The following is a 24,442-nucleotide window of genomic DNA, read 5'->3' on the forward strand; positions in this document are numbered from 1 at the left end:
CCAGTTTTTGATCCAAAAGAGGACCTGTCCTTTTACGTCATGACTCTCGAGCTTACTAAGGAGCCTTTGATGAGGAACTTTATCAAAAGCTTTCTGGAAGTCAAGGTAAAAAACATCTGTTGGGTCTCCTTTGTCCATATGTTTGTTCACCCCCTCAAAGAAATGTAACAGGTTAGTGAGGCAAGATCTTCCGTTACAGAACCCATGCTGAGTCTTCCCAATAACTTGTGTTCATCAATGTGCCTACTCATTCTGTCCTTGATAATGGTTTCTACCAACTTTCCCGGTATTGAAGTCAGACTGACTGGCCTGTAGTTACCCGGATCTCCTCTGGAACCCTTTTTAAAGATGGGGGTGACATTTGCTACCTTCCAGTATTCAGGAGCGGAGGCAGATTTCAATGAAAGATTACATATTTTTGTCAGGAGATCCACAAGTTCAACTTTGAGTTCTTTCAGAACTCTTGGATATATGCCATCCGGAACTGGTGATTTATTATATTTTAATTTGTCTATCCATTGTAGGACCTCTTCTCTTATCCCCTCAATCTGATGCAGGTCTTTCAACACCCCTTCCAAAATAAGTGGTTCTGGAGCGGGCAAACACTTCTCATCTTCCACAGTGAAGATGGAGGCAAAAAATGCATTCAGCTTCTCAGCTGTTTGTTAATCATGCAGGCCTTTTTTTATACCTGTTTCTGCCTTTCCTAACGTGTGGTATATATTTTATCTGAGCTTCTAGGATTGTAGTTTTAAATAGCCTCCAAGCTTCCCCAAGTGTTTTGACTGTATTTACCTTTCCTTTCAGTTTCCTCCTCACATGCCTCCTCATCTCAGAGAATTTACCCCTTTTAAAGTTAAACGTGGTTGTGCCGGTCTTTTGGGGCAACTCTATATTCATACAAATGGTGAAATCAGTAACATTATGGTCACTTCTCCCAAGTGGTGCGATCACTTTTACATCTCTCACCAAGTCTTGGGCATTACTTAGGACCAAATCCAGGATCGCCCCAGCCCTGGTAGGTTCTGAGACCATCTGCTCCATAGCACAGTGATTGAGAGCATCAAGAAACTCAATCTCTTTCTCTCGACCTGAACACATATTGGCCCAATCAATCTGCGGGTAGTTAAAATCACCTATTACGACACAGTTTTTACGTTTAGCCACTATCTTTAATCCTTCCATCATATTATAATCGTCCTCTATCTTTTGATTTGGTGGGCGATAACAAACTCCCATAGTTAAATTTCCCTTTGGGCCCTCTGTTTCAACCCAAGGCATTTCTAGAAGGCAATCTAATTCTCTGACCTCAGTCTTACTGGACTGTATACCCTCTCTGACATACAGAGTCACCCCACCTCCAACCCTTCCCTCCCTATCCTTCCGATATAACTTATATCCAGGAATCACCGTGTCCCACTGATTCCCCTCATTCCACCAAATTTCTGAAATTCCCACAATGTCTGCTTTCTCCCAACATTAAACATTCCAACTCACCAATTTTACTTCAAACACTTCTAGCATTTGTATAGAAACATCTATAATTTCCCAGGCAAGCTAGGCCCGCAACCTTCCTCCTGCTGCCTCGAGACTTTGGCAGACAGTCCATGCTGTTTGTCACCATCTCAGTGGACAACTCTGATCCATTACCCGGTAGAAAAGTAACAGCTAACCCTTCATCTCTTTGAGATGAGTCCTCCCGAACCCGAGACATTTCATCTCCTGTCGGCTTTCCCCCAAGATTTAGTGTAAAACTGCTCTGCCACCGTTTTGATTTTAAGCGCCAGCAGCCTGGTTCCATCTGGGGATAAGTGGAGACCGTCTCTTTTGTACAGCTCCCACTTGTTCCAGAAAGCATCCCAGTGCCTAACAAGCTTAAACCCTTCCTTCCTACACCATCATCTCATGCACACATTGAGATTTCTAATTTGTGCCTGTCTTTCCTGCCCTGCACGTGGAACAGGTAGCACTTCTGAGAAGGCTACCTTGGAGGTCCTGGCCTTAGGTCTCCCGCCTAGCAGCCTAAATTTTTCCTCCAGGACCTCACGACTGCATTTCTCCACATCGTTGGTGCCAACATGCACCACGACCACTCCTCCCCAGCACTGTCTATCAACCTATCTACTACACGTGTAATGTCCGCTACCTTTGTACCAGGCAGGCAAGTCACCATACGGTCAGAACGTGGTTTTGCCACCCAGCTGTCTACTTGCGTAAGGATTGAATCACCAACTACAAAGACCCCCCCCCTCTCTCCCTGCCCAGGGATGGTTCCTTGGCGTGAAAGGATACCCGCTCACCAACTGAAGAAGAGGTCCCTTCTGAGGGTGCATTCCCCTTATCCTCAGCCCGGTGACCTGTTCCCTCTCGACCCTCATGCTCCCTGGCAGCAACGGGGCTGCCACGTTCAGAGTGGGGCTCATCTAATACGTCCCCGAGAGTCTTCTCCGAGTGCCTAACTGACTGTCTCTGCTTCTCCAGGTCAGTCACCTCAGCCTCAAGGGTACGAACTCGTTCCCTAAGCTTCTTTGAGAGTTTGTTGTATCTGTGTATGGCAGTGGTTCCCAGTTATTGCAAGGGGTTTGCACATTCATCCAATTTGGGCAGGTTTCTACCTTTTTTTCATCTTGCCATGCCTTTTAGCTCTATCTCAGTTTGAGTGCCAGCTGGGCTTCATCTGCCATCTGGCTTGCCACAGCATGGCTATGCCTTCCCAACTGGGTCTTCTGCTCCAGGCCTCATCCAGGCTGGTGGCATCAGGACATTGTCAGCCAGAGGCCTTCATTTGTGTACCAGCCGTGTACCAGGGTTGATTGCTTCCTTGTGAGACCTTTTCTTTTTTACATGACGAGGGCTGTAGCCCAGGAAAGGCATAAACACCTGATTTCTTGAAACTGAATTAAGTTGTCAAGGCAAGATTAATTGCATCTGAGGGTCCTAAAGGAAGTTGCTGATGTAACTTTTGAGCCTCTGTCTAGTTTTTTTGAGAATTCTTGAAGAACAGGTGAGGTGCTAGAAGACTAGAGGCAGGCAAATGTTCCTCTTTTCAAGAAGTGGTCAAAAGGAGGATCCAGGTAATACTGATCCAGATGTCAGTACCCAGAAAGGTTTAAGAACAAATAATCAAACAGACAGTCCTTGTGCATTAAAAAGGACAAGTGTAGGACAATCCTCCACAATACTCACAGCGGGGTTTCCTCACACCCTTCTTTCTCACCAGGCCTGAACCCAGCATGATTCAAAGGCCTTTGCCTCCATGACTTGTGGGGCCTGATGTGTATTGCTTTGCCAGTGGCAGTATGTCCAGTGTAACTCCTAGGCTATGGCATATTCTTGGCGCAGCTTCCAGGATCTGGTGACAGCATGCCTGGCATGTCTCCTGAGCTGTGTGGCTGCCACTGAGCACTGGGCAGCATAGCACCACTGCCACTGGGCCAAGGGTAGATTCCTGGGCTGTGCAGCTGCTGCCACCACTGAACAGCTGCCTGGTGCCACTGCCACCAAAAGTGAATGCTTTACTTTTCATGGGATGTAAAAACACCATTTTTTTTAATTTTCAGATTTTTCTGGAAACCTGGGGAGTGCTCTTGAGTTTGCTGAAAAATATGTTTAGCCTCCATGTGACCCCAATCCACAGGTTTAGCCATCTGCAGATGGGGCCACATGTGGCTTATAATATATACACAAGTGGGGACCCACAGTACTTGCAGGGGGAATCTCTCTTTCCCAATTGCTGTCAGTTCCCCTTGGGGAGAAATTCACAGGGGGAGGGAATTCCATATCCCCCCCCCCCAGTGCCAAGCCGGGCACAGCTTCGGAGCCCAGTGTTTTTCTCAGCCACTGCTAGGCACAGTGCAGCTGCTGGGCATCCTCCACTGCCCTAAGCTGGGGTGGAATCCCATATCTCCCCCCCCCCCCTCACAGTGCCAAACCTGATGTGGCTCTTGAGTGTGGTGTCCTCCGCTGTCACTAGGTCCAGTGTGGCTCCCAGGCTGCTGCGCTACTGCCAGGCCCAGTGTGGCTTCTGGCCTGCCACACCTCTGCTTCTGAGCTCAGTGTGGCTCCCTGCCTGCCACAATGTCGATGTCAGGCCCAGCACAGCTCCTGGTGTGCTGCACTGCTGATACCAGGCCTGAAATAGGTGGGGAAATTTAGGAGAAATTTAACGCCCCCACTGTTTTTTTATGTTAGCTTTTTCTGCAAACCTATGGGATCCCCTGAGTTTGAAGAAACAGTAGCCTCAGTGTGGCCCCAGTCCTCAGATTTAGCTCTCTGTAGATGGGGGCCATGGATAGCTATCAGTATATAGATAGTTACTAAGAACCAGCATAAGTTGCTCAAGAATGAGTTTTGTCAGACTAAACTTATCTCTTTTTTTGAGGGAATGACTAAGAGGGAAGTGCTGTGGATGTAGTTTGTCTTGATTTCTGTAAGACTTTTGATTAGGTTACGCATGATATTTTTGTTGACAAGTTGGTAAAATGTGGTTTGGCTCTCGTTACTGCTATGCAAATTTGTAATTGGCTGGCAGATTACACCCAAAAGTGCTTATTGATGGTTCCTCATCCTCTTGGAGAGGAGTGACAAGTGGAGTGGTTCAGGGATCTGTCCTGGGCCCTGTGTTGTTTAGTATTTCTTATAAATGACGTGGATGAAGGAGTAGAGGGGATGCTCATTAAAATTGTAGATGGTACTAAATTGGGAAAGGAACAAATACAATAGAAGACAGAATCAAGAAACAGGATAGAAAACTGGGCTAGAACTAACAAAATGAATTTCAACAGAGATAAATGTAAAGATCTGCATTTAGGTAAGAAAAATCCAATTCAGAATTGTAGGATAGGGGAGACTTACCTTGGCAGTAATACCGTTGAAAAGGATCTAAGGCAGGGGTGTCAGACTCATTTGTTATGAGTACTTAACTGACATAAATGAGACCTTGTTGGGCCAGGCCATGTGTGTCATAAAATGTACTGCCAGGTAGCAGAGATATAAACTTTATAAAGGACACAGACAAACACAAATATTTTTTAAAAACTTAAAACAAAACATGCTTAAAACATTAGCACTTGTTGGTCTTAAAGGTCCTTTTTATGTATTTTTCCCATGGGATCCAGGGAAGTGGGCAAAGGAAGCTCTGGGTCTTTCCCTCCCTCTCCAGGAGACCAGAGGCAGAAGAACCTCAACCAATGGAGAAAAGAGAGGTTTTGCTTTGTAGCTTTGCTGTTCAATTGTGATAGCCTGGCAAACCAAGCTATTCCTCCCCTCTTCTGACTAACTGACTAACTATTGTAATTTTAGCCACTTTATGTTGAAATTGGAACTGATGTATGATAATATGTAAGCTTTGCTTTGCTTTGCTTTGCTTCCTAGCAATAAAGCTAGGTATGCTGCTGGAAATGTTTTTATTATCTGATGTTACAAAATCTAATGTTTACAACGCCATATTGTTATGTTAATTTTAATAATTTATAACTGTTTTAACCATGTTTTTACAATGTAAACTGATGTAATGTGTATTTTATGCTGTGAGCCGCCCTGAGCCTGCTTCGGCGGGGAGGGCGGGATAGAAATAAAAAATTATTATTATTATTCCTCCCCAAAGGAGGAGCCTCAGCCAATGGAGAAAATAGAGACTTTGCTCTGTAACTCCTGTGTGATTGAGCAAGCCTGGGAAAGCAAGCTGTGATGCAGAAGGAAGTAAGAGAGAGGGAGAAGGAAGCAGATGACATCCAGTTGCTCAGGGGGCTGATAGGAGCCCTCTGGGGGCCTAATTCAGCCCTTGGGCCGCATGTTTGACACCCCTGGTCTTGGAGTCTTAGTGGACCATTCACTGAACATGAGTCAACAGTGTGCTGCAGTAGCTAAAAAGGCAGATGTGATTTTGGGCTGTATCAACAGAAGTATAATATCCAGAGCATTTAAAGTGATGATATTACTTTGCTTTGGTTAGACCACACTTGTGGTATTGTATTCAATTTTGGGCAAGTTTAAGAAGGATTTTGACAAACTCGAACATGTCCAAATGAAAATGCTGGGCAGGTAAAAGGTAGGTAGATTGGTGGGTTGGGAATGAGAAGAAGAGGCAGGGAAAGAGAATATATGGGGAAAGGGATACAGGAGAATATGAGGTACTTCCCTCAAATCTGACAGGTTTCCCATTGTGTAGTGGGACCTTGGCCAGCAGCTGTAACTACAAAACTGGGCATTAGTTTTCAGGGGTACTAGAGGTTCCCAATTGAGGGAGGGAGGGAAAGCTGAAAACAAGGGTCAAATAAAGGTAGGTTGATGGGTGGGAAGGAAGCAGTAAAGAGAGACTAGGGCTTTTAGGGAAGAAAAAGAGGAGATAGTGGGAAAGGGAAAAATCAGATGCCTCTTGCAAATCACTGTGGACCCCTCACTTGTGTACAACTATTTATCAAACACATGTAGATGCTGTTGTGATTAATAAAATACCAACTCATTAAAAAACATGACTAAATCCACAGTAGCATTTTGTCAGTAGATGTTTTCTCAAGCAGGTGGTACTAACAGCACAACTACTGTCCTGTGAGGGGTCCATGATTTTTTTAAAATGTTGAAAGGAGTCCTTATACTTAAAATGATTGTTAACCAGTGATCTATGATATATACAGAAATTGTCATTTTTAACACTGTGGACTATTTTATTAGAAACCTCCATACTATATACTTTGAGTAATGCCTTTTCTTTAAAACAGTTCAATAACTTCACAAGGGAAAAAAAAAAATTAATAGCAGTTTTTCAGTATTTCCCAAAATTAGTTTTTCCAATGGGAAAATGGGGATGGGAATCCTTGGAAAAAAATCAGAATAACCAGTTTTCCCCATTTTTTTCTGTATTTTCTACTCAAGCCTCAAAATAATTCAAATAATTTTTACTAAAAAGGAGGCACTTGTTAAGGAAAACAATTTAATGTTGTTCTTCCATTTATCCCCTGGGGAGCTACCATGTGTGAAGAATGAATGCAGAATGGTTCAGAAAATAACACCTAATTCAGATAAATCAAATAGTATTTATGATTCCATGTTATTGGATCTGATTTTTTAAAAATAACATATATCAAATTACACTCCATAAAATAGCATTAATCATAACTGGTCAGATTCCTTGGCTAATGGACTACCAGATATTTCCTATCTGCCAGTATACAACAAGATTTAATGGCTGCTCTTGTATTATGGGACACATCATGTAAGTTGGTGGGAAAACTCATTTGTGCAATTATGGAGAATTATGGCTGTACCGTGCACAGTAACTTGTTCTGAAACTTTAGCAGAGTAGATCTGCTTATGGGTACTGGAAAAGCCTCAATTACCATTTCAGTTAATGCACATTGTTCTAGCTGGAACACATCTTTCTCAGTTGGTGAACTGTAGTAGTAATATATGGAGAAATAATTTTAAAAAATCATAAGAACAGACCAGTGATCCGTCTAGTCCTGCATCCTGTTTCACACAATGGCCAACCAGTTGTCATGGAAAGCTAATACACCAGTTGTGTTATTAATATTTTAGAAAATACTGTTAATGGGATAAACTGTCATATAAGGCTCTCAGAAACCTTAATAGTACAATCTATTATTTTAGGCTATTAACTGTCTGTAGTGTGTGGATTTATAAAGTTTAGTAGATTAGCAAAAGGGAGGCCAATTCAGGCTCCCACCCCTGTGCAGAGATTTATGCATCTGATTGATAAATGGCTTTGCTAGCACCAAACTTTGTGCTGATTCACAAATGGCTTTACTTGCATTCCAGTTCCACTAGACCAATTGTTTGAGATTTGGTGTCGTATGTGGTTATCCCACTGAGCAAAATGTAAGTGCCTGTCTTAATCTCCATGGGACTGAATCACTAGTGATGTTCCAATCAGTTAATCCTGGGGATGCAGAATTTATTCATGAACTGTAAACTTCTTTCTTGCAATAACAGCACATATTTTGTTAGCCTTAGGCATAGAAATAATTCATACATGAGCTTGAATTTAAACAAAAATTTCTTGCTTTTTTAGGTTATTCTTATATTCTTTTTTTTTACAAGCTTCAAATATAATTTGACCTCTTTGTTACAGATTATGTCTATTTTGAAAACTCTTCAAGCAATCCATATCTGATCAGGCGAATTGAAGAACTTAATAAGGTACATGAATATGTAATATTTTGTATTCTTTGACAAGAGCTGATGTGCTTCCTAGTGGAATGAAAAGATGCAGTTCTTTGCAAAAATATGGAAAGGGTTTTTTTCTTGCTCTTAGGGGGGATGCCTAGAGACTCCTTTGTTTTGCTGTGTTATGCAATTGGAAAATGAAACATAACATATTCTGTACCATAACTGAAATGAAAACCAGGCCATCAGTAGATCATTTCACTTTTTATAGATGGATTGGGCTTTTACACTTGCATAATCCTTTCATTCACTGAAAGCTTGTTTAGGAATAGGTCAGAGTCTGCTGGGGGCAGACAAGCACCTGTAAAACAGGTATTGTGCAATGGAAATTTACAGTAAATAATTTAGTGGTATCAGTGAAGGACAGCTGGATAACAGAAGAAAGTAGACTAAAGGTTCGGTGGAGAGTATACAGGACCATGGATAGCTCCAAAGCTGACAACTTCTCCAACCACACTTCATCAGACTAGATGAAGTGGGCTTAGAGCACATGAAAGCTCACATTCTGAATAAAACGTTGTTCTACTGCTTCAGACCAACATGGCTGCCCACTTGGATCTAACTTCTCCAACCGCTGCCAGAGTTAAATGGAGGGCATGGCTAGAAGGGCATGGCTGGACGACATTACAGTGTCCATGTTTTTGACCCGTAGACACTGCTGTCATTTTACAGCTGAACTTGGGCTATTTAAAAGTGCAGAGGCCCAATCCTAGTCAGGCCTGGAATGTGGCAGGACCAGGCCCCCATGTTTCCCTTCACCTTTTCAAGTGCCAAAACAGCCCTCCAGGGTCAGGATTGGACCCTGATGTCTGGACTTCTCTTGGTGAGTTCTTAAAGGGATCACTTCCTGGCCTGTACCCTTATGCTGTGTAGCTTATTGCAGGCTTTCTGGTATTTTTAGCAGGGATGTCAGATTAGGCATTAAATCCTGGGCAACTGGCGGTAGCTCCAGTTTAGAGGCTTCCAGTTGCCTGTATGAGTGGATTGTTAGCCCCTTGGTCTGTGTCTAATTTGTACCATTTCTTTTCTGGTCTGCTTCTCCATAGACAGGAGTAAAGGGCTGCATGTGTCTGGGAACTGGATACAATATTACTCCAGTTGGAAAATGACAAATATAGAGGCTATCACAACTTGATATTGCATAGCTTTGAACATCAAAATTTACTTTGTAAGGCTTTTCATACAAGAAGCCAGATGAATATTGGACACTGTCTGAACTAGTGCTCTGGAGACATTTCTACATCCAGGATGTACAGCATAATCATGTGTGATTCTTCCATTAGAAAGGGTGAGGTAGCCTACTGCATGCCAGTAGTCCATCTAATCCAGTGTCGTGTATCACACCATGGCCAACGAGTTGACCTGGAGGACCAACAAATAGGACATACAGACCAAGGCCGCCTCCTGATGTTGTCTTTTTACACTTGTGTTCAAAAGGTTCATTTAGTCATCATGGCTTGTAACCATTTATACACTTATCCACCATGAGTCTGTCTAATCCCCTTCTATTTCATCTGAAAGGGGCAACACATGGATTTTACCCGTGTATGCTACCAGTGTGTGTTGCTGCTTTCAGACGAAAGTGTATTGGAAGGATCATATGCAATGCACTTTCCCTGTAAGCATGGTCACAACACCAGGAACATAACAACTGAAAAGGCCTTGTCCACTTATCTGTTTCAGTGGAACTCACATCCAAGTCAGTTTCCTTGTCACTCGTCAGGCCATTTCTTGTATATTTGTTAGTGCCATGTGAAATTGATTATGACAGTATCCCTCCCACCATATGAGAGGAGACATATAAGTAAAAAATTAGCTTTGGTTTTGACTTGACCTGCACAGTCAATCAGGTGAATTCACAACTTTTTTTAAAAAAAAAAAATGGATTATTATAGTGTGGTTTTATTCCTCATCACCACCAGTTACAAAGCATCAAAGAGGCTTTGTCCAGTGTTGGCCATTGCATCAGCAATATCTATACCTGCATCAATCACATTTAGCCACTGTGATCTATGCCTTAGTTATATCTAGACTAGACAGTTGCAATGTGCTCTGCTCAGGGCTACCCTTGAAGAGTCTTTGGAATCTTCTGTTAGTGCAGAATACTACAGCTAGACTGCTAGTCATGGACAGCTACCAGGAGCATGTGACCCCTGATACTACAATAATTACACTGGCTATCAAACTGATCCTGAGCCCCATTTAAGGTATTGGTTTTGACTGTTAAAGCTCTGTATGGCTTGAGACTGGGGTATCTGAAGTACTGTCTTCTCTCATATGATCATGCCCATGAATTAAGATCACAGGGAGAGGCTCTCCTGACTGTCCCATCAATCAAAGAAGTTCATTTGGTGGGTACATAAAAGAGGACCTTTTTAGTGCCAGACACACAATTATAGAATAACCTCCCTGGGTGGGTGTGCCTGGCTTCCTCACTTTTGGAGGCAGCAGAAGACAGGTTTTTTAAGGACTACATTTAATTAAAATAATTTAATTAATTTATTGAGCAATGCACAGCAGCCAAGAAGATCTGAGCGCCTGCTCCAGCTGCAACGCCACTGAGGATGTTCTCCGCAGCTAAGAACGAAACGTCTGGAAGGAAAACTTTCTCCAGTAGAACACAGCACTTGATCCCAAAAGATTCTACAAACCCTAATGATGTTACCAGCCATGAAAACCTGAAATCTTTGATTTTTTATTTGATTATGTTTGTAAGCCTGTCTGAGAATCTTTTAGTTGAGAGAAACAGGATATAAATATCTTGAATAAGTAAACAGTGACTGAGGAGTTTTCATCTGATGAGTTTTAGTATGCCACAGTCAATTTAGGAAGAGACTTGTATTTATAAATCATGGGGCAGCTCATTGGAGTACAGCCTAAAACTATAGTGAGAATTGTTAAACTCATCTATATGTGGAAGAGTTTCTACATCCAGTAGAGCTCATTTCTGGTTGCTCTGTTCAACAAGAAAGTCACATGACACAGTAGTTAGGAGTGGTAGACTCTGCTCTGGAGAACCAGTTTTGGTTCTCACTCCTCTACATGAAGCTTGCTGGGTGACCTTGGGTTAGTCATACTTGTCTCAGAAGTCTCTCAGCCTTACCTACCTCACAAGGTGCCTGTTGTGGGGAGAAGAAAGGAAGGAGATTGTAAGCCACTTTGAGACTTCTTAAAATAGAGAAAAGCAGGGTATAAAAACAAGTCATCCCCCTCTGCCTCTTCCTTCCGCCGCTCCTTCTTGGTTGCTTTATTCAGCAGGCAACTATTATGCTCTGCTCTGGATAGCTCAGGTAAGTCTAATCTCATCAGATCTCAGAAGCTAAACAGGGCCAACCCTGGCAAGTATTTGGATGGGAGACCTCAAGAGAATACCTGGAGTGGGAGGCAGAGGCAGGCTATCAAGCCACTTCTCTGAGTGTCCTTCATGCCCTTGTAGGAGTTGCCAGTGGTCACCATGACTTTCGGACAAACACACACACACAATGCAAAAAAAAAAAGACATGCAACAATGACTTCAAAGTCTGTATAAGGGTCAAAAGCTGGTCAATTTGGTAAGAGTGGAGGGTAACCAGGCATTTCCCTCGTTAGGCTGGAGCAGGGATTTGGTACACAGGTAGAATCCTTTCCTGACAACCCTAAGGTCACTGTTTCAAGATTCACTGTGGACTAGAGTGCTAACACCCATGGCATAGAGCATTGTTAACATTGATTGAATCAATCATTTAATATAATAATTAGAGAGAATCACAGCTTCTGGTACCACATTACTGAGAGCATAGAGAAGTGGAGGGAATGGTAGAGAACAAATGTGACCTTGGGGAAGGCTTGATGTCATGATAGGATCATGGCAGCTTTAATTTTTATTTGCACCTGTGAAGGGGAACTGCTTTCAAGTGTATTTATTGATTTGCTTTTTGTTTTCCAGACAGCCAATGGCAATGTGGAAGCAAAAGTAGTTTGTTTTTACAGACGCCGAGACATCTCCAACAGCCTCATTATGCTTGCAGACAAGCATGCAAGTAAGTTGATTAATTTAAAAATAAATTCAGCAAGATTGAACAAACTTCACAGATTCCAACTATAGGTTTTTTTTTTGCTGGGGAACATAACTATGGGATAAAGTTCATAAAATTTCTAGATTTTCTCTTTCATAACTTTATCTAGAAAACATTATAAGCTTTTTGTGATTCATCTATGAGTTTTATCTAGAAAAAGCAGCTTTCTTTTTTTAAAAAATTATAATTTGCATTTGCATGTAAAACAATTCATAACACAGTTACAGAACCCAAAATAAATTCCAATGAAAGATAAAAGATGTCGTAATACTGTCCCTTTGACTCTAGTTTGTCCACAATTAATAAAAGGTTTTTTAAAAAAATGGTTTTATTTTTGTTTTCTTTCTTGAGTATATCTGAGTTTTGCCATTACTGCAGTACTCCAGTAATCCATTTTATGCTATTAGCATATTCAAGGTTTTTTCTTTGTGTCCAATGATTTGAAGGCTGACCTAATTAGTTTCTTGCCTTTTGAGAATGGTTTTAATGTACATCAGCAATAAAAAACCATGATTTGGAAAGTATTATATAGCCTAAGATTTCATTCACGACACCTGTGATTTTACTGCAGCATTTTCTTGCTTAGGAGCAACTCCACTATCCTTTTTCAACACTTATTCCCCCATCTATTAATTTTATTCAGTCTCTAAGGATTTATATACTGTTGTGCCATTATTTTTGACAGTTTTTCATCATCCATAAATTTGATAGAAACTATTTCCCGTGAAGTACTCTCATTTTCCAAATGAGCCCGCTATAGGGAGGGGGGGAATATAAATCTAATAAAGTAAATAAAATAAAATAAAATAAAAATATCATACTTTTTAAGTCTTGCACCTGACTAATGAATTATGGTTTTACCTGCTTCATGGACACATATGCAAAGTGCATGCTGCCCTTAAGAGAAACAATATGCATGCCTATACATAAATCACAATTTTTTTTTGGGGGGGGGGGGGAAGCCAGCCAGAACCTTACAATTACATTATAAAGCTGCCTACCCACCCTAGGTATTTAGGGGGAAAAAAGGTGGAGGGGGAGATACCTGCTGTGATGGGAGAGTAGGAAGAGGGTAGGGTTGGGAAAGAAAGGAATAAGCAACAGGAGGCAGGGAGGAAGTAGAAAGCAGTGATAGGAAGGTTGAGAGGGAAAGTGAAAGCAGCAGTGGGGGAGAGCAAGAAAAAAGGCAGCAAGGACTAGAAGGCAGCAGGGATGGGATTGGCAGATTTTTCTCTTGTAATTATGGGTGGGTGCGAACCAGGAAAAATGCAGTTTGGTTTGTGGTGAACCACAGAATGTCATGAACTTTTAAGGGCAAAACAAACTGGTGAGGTTCGTGACATGGTAGAACACCTTCCCTGGCATGCTAGAGACACTGCGTTATGCCCCCCCCCCAATAAGGTGCCTGCAGGAAAGTGCTTTCAGGGGAAATAACATGTGCAGGTTCAGGAGTATATAGAATAGGCCCTGTGCAAGCTACATACACCAAATGTACAAGGAACCTTGCCCTGCCTCCTCTACAATCTCTCCAAGCTTGGAGCAAATTATATTTCTGGGGTCCTAGTTATGGACCCTCAAAAAGGTCTCCCTAGTGCTCTCTGGATAAGGCAGCTGTAGTTATAAGAGTCTATGGAACAGCTCAGGAACAGGCCAGTGACAGCAAACACACAGGGAAACTTCATCTGGGAAGACATTCCCAACCAAACACTCTAAGCAAAACAGGCATTCCCATATGCTTGCAGCCCCCTCCCAGATCTCCAAAGTGTTAGGAATTTTTGGAGTAGGACTCTCATTCCCACCTGATTCAGTAAAGGGGGTGGGGGATGACTGGCTATGACCCCATAATTAGAAAGAAAGAAACGTGTTCCAAAGTTAAAACCATTAACATTAAAACCATATTGCAGAAACTTTTAATTATATAACATTCTAGTATGCAGCATACAGAATTAATCATGTTAAGCGAATATCCTAATTAAAGGGCACTATAAGGAAGACGCATCTTGGTTGCTTCTGCCCAAGATCCATGAGTTGTTAGGGTTTGTAGAATCTTTCAGGCTCAAGTGCCGTGTTCTACTGGAGAAAGTTTTCCTTCCAGACGTTTCATTCTCAGCTGCGGAGAACATCCTCAGTGGCGTTGCAGCCAGAGCAGGCGCTCTGACCTTCTTGGCTGCTGTGCATTGAGTGGGGCCAGGGCTGCTGGAGAGCTGCTATTTCTAGGCTGGAGGGGGTGTGGTGAAAGGGCAATTGGTTTGTGGATGTGCCCATTGTTTGGTGGGGCTTCCTGGAAGGGTAGTGATAAGGAAACTGGCTGTTGAATGTGACCATTGTTCTGTGTTAATTGCTGGGAGGGTTGGAAGGGGTGTGAAGATAAGGAAGATGGTTGTTGACTGTGCTGATTGTTCCGTGGAATGTTCTGGTTGTTCTGTGACTTTCTGCAATTTACAGTCTGTAGGGTGTTTTGCAGAGCTGGGTACCAAGATTGGTGGATGAAACTTGGTACCCAGCTCTGCAAAACACAATATTCATTTTCTCCAGGGAGAGAGAATCCATTGTTTGGAGTTCAGTTGTGATACCAGGAGATATTCAGGCTTCAGTGGTTGGCTACTCTAGGCCTGGCAGCACCCTCTGGGTGACTTGATGGCACCTGGTTGGCATGGCTTAACTAGGCCTGGCTGCTCAGCAGCCTCTGCACTATGACAGCCAGTGTGGTGTAGCAGTTAGCGCTTCAGAGCATTGTATATCCAGTATTTCTGATCAAACCATTTGGCAATCCTGTCTTTGAGGAAGGCTGGGGAATGACACATGATGGAATGACACAAGTTGCTTGAGATACTTCATATCAGTGAAGGCTCTTAAGATCAAACTGCTGTAACTAGTTTCTAGGACATGCTTTTTCATAAAAGAAAACGTTTTGGATTTTGTCATATCAGAAATATGATTACCTGACTGTCTAACTAAAGTTAATTTCTTGTCCATGACTTTCATCCAGATAGATCTGTAGGTATTCCATTTCAGGGCAGCTAACAAGCCTTCAGCACAGAACAATTTTAGTCTCAGTTTGAAGGCATAGAGCCATGTTCTTACTTCCAGAGATATTTGTCAAAATTCTTCCTGCAATACATTTGATACACAACAGGGGACATTCAGTATTTTTCTCAAAAACTTGGCCAAAGGTTGATGAATATTATCAGAGATAGATTTGTTTCAAATAGCTGAACCATAAAGAATAAACGAGACCACTTCCAAGTTGAAGGCTTGTACGGCTCCAGGAATATACCTCCCCCTTCTTAAAGAAAAACTTATTTATAGTATTTGCACATAGTTTTGCTTTGTAGGATACTGTTTTAAATTGGTGGTTCCAAGATAAATCTGCCAAGAATAGAATCCCCAAATAGGAGAAGGTCTTAACCTGCTCAGTATTAGACCTACTGATTGATCATTGAAACAGGGACCCAAGATTCCTACTGACTTCAAATCTGGTAGCCAGGTTTTGGTGAAGATGTGAGACTTTATCTGAAAAGAGCATTAGAAATGGGTCACAGCTAATTGTCAAATTTCCACCTACTTTTAGCATCGAAGGGGCGGTCAGTTGCCTAGTAGTTCTAAACAACTGAGCTGGTTAACATGGCAGATTCAGTGGAGGGAGAAAAGTAAGAGCACCTTGGTGCTTTTGCTGCAACTTCATAAGCCTTCAAGCAGGGTCTATAAAGTGTTCTTGTTGCTTCATCATAAGTTCACAGCCAGCACTGCTTAAGCCAGGGGTGTCAAACATGCAGCTCGGGGGCTGAATCAGGTCCCTGGAGGGCTCCTATCAGGCCCCTGAGCAACTGGCTCCTGTCAGCTTCCTTCATCCTCTCTCTTGCTTCCTTCTGCATCACAGCTTGCTTTGCCAGGCTTGCTCAATCACACAGGAACTGCAAATTCTCTATTTTCTCCATTGGCTGAGGCTCCTCCCTTGGGGAGGAAGCGGGGAGTGAAAGCTTGCTTTGCCAGTCTCTCTCGATCACACAGCAGAGCTACTGAGCCAAGCCTCTCTTCATTCTGTTGGCTGAGGCTTATCTCCTAGTCCCCTGGGGAAGGAAGGAAAGAGCCAGAGCTTCCTTTGCCCAGTTCCCTGGATCCCATGGGAGAAGCACCTTTAAGACCAATGAGTGCTAATGTTTTAAGCATATATCATTTCAAGTTTTTTTTAAAAAAATATTTAATTGTGTTTGTCTGTGTTCTTTATAAAGTTTACATCTCTGTCACCTAATTTTAAATAGATATATACGCAACCCGGCCCAACATGGCTCGTCCTGACAAGGTCTCATTTATGTCAGATCCGGCCCTCATAACAAATGAGTTTGACACCCCTGGCTTAAGCCATTTAGGCCTCCCTTTGCCATCCTTAGTTCATCCATATACCAGGGAGCCAAGGTAGTATGGGGGTAAAGAGGGCATTGTGGGGGTTGGCAACTTGGTCAGTGGCCTCCTGAAGACCCAGATTCCAGGCATCAGTGAGTTCATCAAGAAAACTGCTGGCAGAGCCAAACAAATCCCACATCTGCTCTGGGCTTGCCAACTGGCTCCCTGTCTTTCTCAGAAAGACCTTGCAATGGTAATTCACTCAAGTGTCTCCTTGAGACTGGACCACTGTAACATGTTCTGTGCAGGGCTACCTTTGAAGATGCTTCAAGAGCTTTAAGGGTCTAGAATATAGCTGCCAGATTGCTGACAGGAATGTCCTGCTCAGTGGATATATCACATATCTAATGGCATCTGCATTGGCCCCCAATTAATTTTTGCTACCAATTCAAAGTGTTGGTGCTTACCTTTAAAGCCCTAAATAGCCTGGGACCCTCATACCTTTGAGATTGTCTCTCCCAGCATGATCCTTCCCATCTTCTCTGATCTTCATCTCAGAATTTATGGAAGGTCCCTGGTCCACAAATTGCCTGTCTTGTGTCAGTGAGGGTGAGGGCCTTCTCAGTAGTGGCCTCCATTCTGTTGAACTAGCTGCCCAAAGAGGTGTCTGTCTTGTGGACTTTCCTAGGTATTGCAGGGCATGTAAGGCTGCTCTTATTCAGGTGGCTGTTGGGTTATTGTAATCTACCAGGCAGTTGGTATAGTTAGCTGTGTTTTCACTATCCATGCATCCTACTTTGCTTAATAGTGGATAGATTTTAATGCGGATAGATTTTTAACTGTTTTACATTTTAAAGATTGTTTATCGTATCTTTGTATTGTTTTTATTGGTGTATTGGGGGGAGGGGGGCTCCCTCTTGGGTATCCTGCCCCCCCAGGGAAAGTGTATGCGCAATTACATAGCCTCTCCTTTCCCGGTGTAGTGAACGCCGCGTGGTCACTGTCCAGCTATGCCTGGCAGATGGTCACTGCAATGGCCTCTCCTGTATTACTGCATCCGTGGCAACACCTTCCCGCTGGTCCCCCCCCCCCCCCGGTTCTCACAAAGTTTGCCACGTCATGGTGCGACCGAATGTCTGGCAGTATAACCGGATGGGCAGGCTGGGCTCACCAACCTCGCCAGCCAAGAGAAGGAAAACTCTAACATCAAACCCGGGCAGATAGAGCTCGTTAATGTAACACCTACCACCTGGAGGACTAGCTGCCGGCGTCCCGGCTTATTGGGCCATGGCAGATGACCCCAAGTGAAAGGGTGGACCAGTACCGCGCACACTGAAGGGCATATCCACATCCACAACCCACAACACACCAAGTCCTGCAGCGATGGGCAAGGGGCGAAACGGCAGGTGGAAGATGCCACTGGAAGCCGCAGTCCCGATCCTGTATGTAGGCGGTTCAGGGTATTGGTCGCCTGATGCTGACCCGGAGACGAAAGCATTTTTCAGCAGCACCCTGAACGACCAAGCAGCCTTATCTAGGGACAGCACTGCTTGCTCCACACGGAGAGGGGCCTAGAAAAGGTGGCCTAAACAAAGCTCGTCTCCCCCACCCCAGTTGGCTAGCCGCGGTCAACGGGCATCCTTACTTGCGGTCAAAAAATAACAACAAAGAAAAGGCATGCACCTGCCTCACAAAGTGTGCAAAGACTAAAGCTTGCGTGTTGGAACATCAGAACCATGCTTGACACAGTAGACAGTGGTCGCCCTGAAAGACGCTCTGCTCTAGTTGCCCACAAACTTCTCAGGTTGAATATTGACATAGCAGCTCTCAGTGAGGTCCGTTTCCCTGAGGAAGGTAGTCTTCAAGAACATGGTGCTGGCTATACCCTCTACTGGTCGGGTAAGTCAAAGGCTGAGAGCCGCCTTTCTGGCGTTGGCTTCATGGTCAGGAACTCCATTGCCTCCAAACTCGAAAACCTGCCAACAGGTCACTCAGATTGCATCATGTCCATGCACCTCCCACTTCAAAACAAGCAGCATGCAACACTCTTCAGTGTGTATGCCCCAACCCTTCAAGCAGATCCTGCAGAAAAGAACAAGTTCTATGCTGATCTACGCAACCTCGTACGGAAGACCCCTACAGAGGACAAGGTGATCATCCTTGGCGACTTCAATGCCAGAGTAGGTAAAGACTCAGAAGCCTGGAAAGGAGTACTTGGCAAACACAGCATTGGCAACTGCAATGATAATGGGTGCCTCCTGCTAGAATTCTGCACGGAGCATGAGCTCACCATCACCAACACTATCTTTCAGCAGAAGAACAGCCTGAAGACAACCTGGATGCACCCACGGTCCAAGCACTGGCACCTTATCGACTACATTCTGGTGCGCCAGAGAGACCTTCGAGATGTCTTACACACCCGAGTAATGCCCAGTGCGGAATGTCATACGGATCATCGTCTTGTACGCTGCAATCTCCGTCTTCACTTTAAACCCACACCCAGGAGAGGAAGTATCCCTCGGAGGAAGCTTCAGGTTGGCAGCTTTCAGTCAGCTGAAGTTAAAGCTGCCTTCCAGGCAAAACTCCAGTCAAGAATTGAGGACCCCAGTTGCCCCACAGACCCTTCTCCAGAAGCACTCTGGGAACACCTAAAAACTACCATCCTGTTGATCTCTGAAGAAGTCCTCGGGTTCTCCACAAGGAAGAACAAGGACTGGTTTGACGAGAACAATCAAGAGATCCAAGAATTACTAGCGAAAAAGAGATCTGCCTACCAAGCACATCTTGCTCAGCCCTCCTGTCCCGGGAAAAAAGCAATCTTTCGCGCTGCATGTAGCAACCTCCTGCGCAAGCTTCGAGACATTCAGAATGAGTGGTGGACCAAGCTTGCAGAGAGAACCCAGCTGTGTGCAGATACTGGTGATTTAAGAGGGTTCTACGAAGCCCTGAAGGCAGTATATGGCCCATCATATCAGGCTCAGAGTCCCTTGCGCAGACGGCCAAGTGCTCCTCACAGACAAGGCATCCATACTGAACCGGTGGTCGGAGTATTTTCAGGTTCTCTTCAGTGCCAACCGCGTAGTTCAAGATTCAGCAATCCACCTCACCCCACTTCAACCAGTGAAAACAGAGTTGGATGAGATCCCCACCCTAGAAGAGACTGTTAAAGCCATCAAGCAACTGAAAAGTGGCAAGGCAGCGGGAGTTGATGGAATCCCACCAGAGATCTGGAAGCATGGGGGCACAGTACTACATAGCACACTTCACAAAGTACTTGTCACCTGCTGGGAACAAGGCAAACTACCACAGGACTTTCGCGATGCAATCATCATCATTCTACACAAGAACAAAGGGGAAAAGTCAGACTGCTCCAACTACCGGGGGATAACCCTGCTTTCCATCGCAGGCAAAATCCTTGCCAGAATACTCCTGAACAGACTGGTGCCCGCCATTGCAGAAGAACTCCTCCCAGAGAGCCAGTGCGGCTTCAGAGCTAACAGGAGCACCACCGACATGGTATTTGTTCTCAGGCAGCTCCAAGAAAAATGCAGGGAACAGAACAAGGGTCTATATGTGACTTTTGTCGACCTTACCAAAGCTTTCAATACCGTTAGCAGGAAAGGCCTGTGGCAAATCTTGGAACGTTTAGGATGTCGCCCAAGGTTCCTCAGCATGATCATCCAGCTACATGAAGACTAGCGAGGCCAAGTCAGACACTGCAACGACCTCTCGGAGCCCTTCCCAATACACACAGGTGTAAAGCAAGGCTGCGTTCTCACGCCAACTCTCTTTACGATCTTCTTTAGCATGATGCTTCAAAGAGCTGCAGTAGATCTAGATGATGACGATGGTGTCTACATCTGCTATCACACTGATGGCAGCCTGTTCAACCTGAGGCGACTAAAGGCTCACTCCAAGACAATGGAAAAACTTATCTGCGAAATACTGTTTGCTGATGATGCTGCACTCGTCTCCCACTCCGTATCAGCTCTGCAGCATATGACGTCCTGCTTTGCAGAGGCTGCTAAGCTATTCGGCCTAGAAGTTAGTCTGAAGAAGACAGAAGTTCTCCACCAGCCTGCACCCCAGGAAGATTATCACCCTCCCTGCATGACTGTGGGTGAATCAGTTCTGAAGACAGTCCAGCACTTCAGCTACCTGGGGTGCATCATCTCCTCAGATGCCAAGATCGACAAGGAGATTGACAACAGGCTGGCAAAGGCAAACTGAATGTCCCCTGTTGTGTATCAAATGTATTGCAGGAAGAATTTTGACAAATATCTCTGGAAGTAAGAACATGGCTCTATGCCTTCAAACTGGGACTATGGGCTCACACAGACGGCCTTCTAACACATGCATTCTCTAAAGGCAGCAGAAAAGGCAGGGAGCTGCTGCCACCATAATGTGACTAGGTGGCAAGGCCTGACCCTGCCAAGAGCGTTTCCTCAGAGGCTATGTCTGCTGCCATTCCTGCCACTCCCTCCCTCCTCCCTTCAGCCTTGCCCCTACCCAGAGGCTGCTGCTAGGCAACCAACTTCTGTCAGTAAAGGGGGAGACCTTAGGTGTCCCCCTTTACTGCTAGGCAACCAATTTCTGTCAGTAAAGGGGGAGACCTCAGGTGGCTAGAATGGCATACAGTCCACCCTCCATAGCAGTTATTTTCTCCAGGATGGGGAGAGAGATCTATTGTCTGGAGTTCAGTTGTGATCCCAGGAGATATTCAGGCTCCACCTGGAGGTTGGCAACCAGATCTGGGTGACTTGATGCCACCTGATTGGCATGACTTAACTAGGCCTGGCTGCTTGCTCCTGTTCAGCAGTTCCCTCTCAGGACAGCCAGTGTGACTTAGCAATTGCCAACTCCAGGTTTGGAAATTCCTGGAGATTTGAGGGCTTGAGCCTGAAGAGAGTGGAGTTTGAGGAAGGGTGGGACAATGTCATAGATTCCACTCTCCAAATCAGCCATTTCTTTCTGGGAAACACACTGTTGTGACTCTCCAGGTGATGGCTGGTGATCACTCAGAATTACAGCTACTCTGCAGATGGCACAGATCATTTCCCCTTGAGAAAATGGCTGCTTTGCAGGCTGGACTCTGTCATTATATGCTGAGGTCACTTCTTCCCTGCTTTGGTCTCCACTGTAGAGGAGGACTGTACTTTTCCCAGGTAGAGGCTGCAGGGAGGGGGGAGGAGATGAAAAGCTGAAGTCAGATCAGTTCCCATACAGAAGACAGCCTCCTTGAGGCACATACTCTATAGCAGGTGTGGCCAAACTTGCTTAACATAAGAGCCACATAGAATAAATGTCAGATGTTTGAGAGCCGCAAGACATGAATGTCAGAGGAAGGAAGGAAGGAAGGAAGGAAGGAAGGAAGGAAGGAAGGAAGGAAGGAAGGAAGGAAGGAAGGAAGGAAGGAAGGAAGGAAGGAAGGAAGGAAGGAAAAATTGAAAGAAAGGGAAAAAAACAAATAGATGAGGGAGGGAGGGAGAGGTGGAAAGAAAACAACTTTAACTTTAAATGCATTCTACAAACTGCTGACTGGGTTAGCTTGGAGAGCCACACAATATGTGTGAAAGAGCCACATATTGCTCGTGAGCTGCAGTTTGGCCACCCCTGCTTTATGGTATACCATAACACAACCAAGCCACACAAAAAAACATAGATCTCACCACAAGCTCATGCTGATGCTAAATGCTGCAAGGCTGACTATGACAGGAAAAGGCAGCAAAAATGCACTGGAAAAAAGGAATACTGAGCTTCAGCGTCATGCCTCCCATAGCCCCCCATAATTGTTCCCCCTTATCACCATTCTGGGCCTGTTTCAGGGCTTTGCCACCACAGGCACAGGGATACATGCACACACATGGTGAGGAAGCCAGCATCTGTTTCAGCTGCAGGGTAGGTGGGAAGACAGCAAGGGTGGGGAGGTGAGTGAATGCCAAGAGTTGGGCATGCGTGGAAAAGACAGCAAGGGTGAGTGAATGTCACGAGTGGGAGGTGTGTGTGTGTAGTGGCATGCCAAAAGTGCAGGGGTAGTTGAGAGAAAGAGGTGGTTGGGTTGGGTAGTATTAGGACAGGGGGTGGGGTGGGACATTGAGGAGTGGGAAGACACCAAGAGTGTGTGTGTGTGTGGGGGGGAGTGACTTCCTTGACTTGGGTGGGTGGATGGGAAGACAGCAAGGGTGCGGGGGCACTCACCCAGAGCCTCTTTCTAAAGCTCTTTCTATTTTTCTGCACAATGGGTCTTATTCCTCATAGATAAATAAATTGGGAATATAGATGTTGCCATGCAAATATTTATTTTTGATTTTTCTCTTCCTGTACTTTGGAGAAAGCAACTTGAAGAACTTAACATTTTTTTGAGAAACAGTAAGGATAATTTGTAGAGTATATATTCAACAGTTGCTGTTGACTTCCTGCTCTTCTAGCTCTCCCTCCCCTTTTCTGTTTATAGTTTGAAAGTGTGTCTCATTTAAATGAGAAACCAAGGGTATTTGATTTTAAGTGACTCTGATCTATATCACTGATTAAAACAAGCAAACAAAACCCCTTGATTAAAATCAGCAAGCCAAGCAGAAAACCTTGATTAAAATTATTGACAAAAATCATGTTTGGTAAGGCATTTGATCTCTTTTTTCATTATTTTTTCCCAAAAACAGATATATTACGTTTGTGAGTTAGACTTATATTAGAACTAGCTTGATTCCCGTGCTTTGCTACTGTATGTAAGTACTATTTGTAGATTTCTTTGCTTCATCTCTAAGTTGCTTCTTCCTAGTAGCGTTGGGGTATCTTACATTTATTTCATTTTATTTACTTTATATTTATATCCCGCCCATTCCATACAGACTCAAGGCAGCTAACAGCATAAAATAGACAGTAAACAAAACAATATTAAAACAATAAAACAGTCAGATAAATAACAATGGTGCTACTTCAGGCAGATCATATAATATTTTCTTATGCGCACAGATCCTGGACAGTCAGTAATAAAAGCACTATGATCCCGATGTGGTGGCAGCGCCCTCCCGTTAGATGTTATATGCCATCCGAAACAGTTCAGTCTTGCAGGCCCTGCGGAACTGCGATAAATCCCGCAGGGCCCTGATGGCTTCTGGAAGGGTGTTCCAAAGTATTGGGGCCACCACCAAGAAAGAGCCTAGCCTCCTTTAGCCCAGGGACAGCCAAAAGATTTTGAGAGCTTGATCGCAGTGCTCTCTGGGGAACATGTGGGGCAAGGCGGTCCTGCAGATAGGTAGGCCTTAGGCCATATAGGGCTTTGAAGGTTAATACCAGGACCTTGAAACGGATTCGGTATGCAACAGGCAGCCAGTGCAGCACTCTCAGCACAGGCTGAATGTGCTCCTGATGAGGAAGCCCCATTTGTAGCCTGGCTGCAGCATTCTGCACCAGCTGCAGCTTCCGAGTCTGAGTCAAGGGTAGCCCCATGTAGAGAGCGTTACAGTAATCGATTCTTGAGGTGACCGAGGCATGGATCACCATTGCTAAGTTGCTGCACTCAAGGTAGGGGACCAACTGCTGTTTTCACCGAAGATGAAAAAAAGCAGCTCTGGCGGTGGCTACTATTTGGGCCTCCATAGTTAAGGAGGACTCCAGGAGTGCTCCCAAGCTCTTAACCCTTGACGCTGGCATCAATGGCACCCCATCGAAGGCTGGTAGAGGGATCACCCTTCCTGGGCCGCTGCGACTTAGATAGAGAACCTCCGTCTTCGTTGGATTCAGCTTTAGCCAACTCCGCCTAAGCCATGATACCATGGCTTGCAGCGCCAGGTCCAAATTCTCCAGGGTGCAGGCAGACCAACCACCCATCAATAGATACAGCTGGGTGTCATCCGCAT

The 24,442-nt window shown here is 44.4% G+C and overlaps 1 protein-coding gene across 3 annotated transcripts in view; it reads left to right on the top strand.

Annotated features, from left to right (window-relative positions):
• The window catches only part of MTA3 (metastasis associated 1 family member 3), a 186,858-nt gene that overhangs the window by 18,932 nt on the left and 143,484 nt on the right, over positions 1-24,442 (top strand). For all 3 annotated transcript variants that reach the window (XM_060247482.1, XM_060247483.1, XM_060247484.1), the window contains exons 2-3: positions 8,090-8,157; positions 12,110-12,203. In XM_060247482.1, the coding sequence (XP_060103465.1) occupies positions 8,090-8,157; positions 12,110-12,203 (162 nt within the window). The remainder of the gene's footprint in view (positions 1-8,089; positions 8,158-12,109; positions 12,204-24,442) is intronic.

This window comes from Heteronotia binoei, chromosome 1 (genome assembly GCF_032191835.1).
Source record: "Heteronotia binoei isolate CCM8104 ecotype False Entrance Well chromosome 1, APGP_CSIRO_Hbin_v1, whole genome shotgun sequence".
Lineage (NCBI taxonomy): Eukaryota > Metazoa > Chordata > Lepidosauria > Squamata > Gekkonidae > Heteronotia > Heteronotia binoei.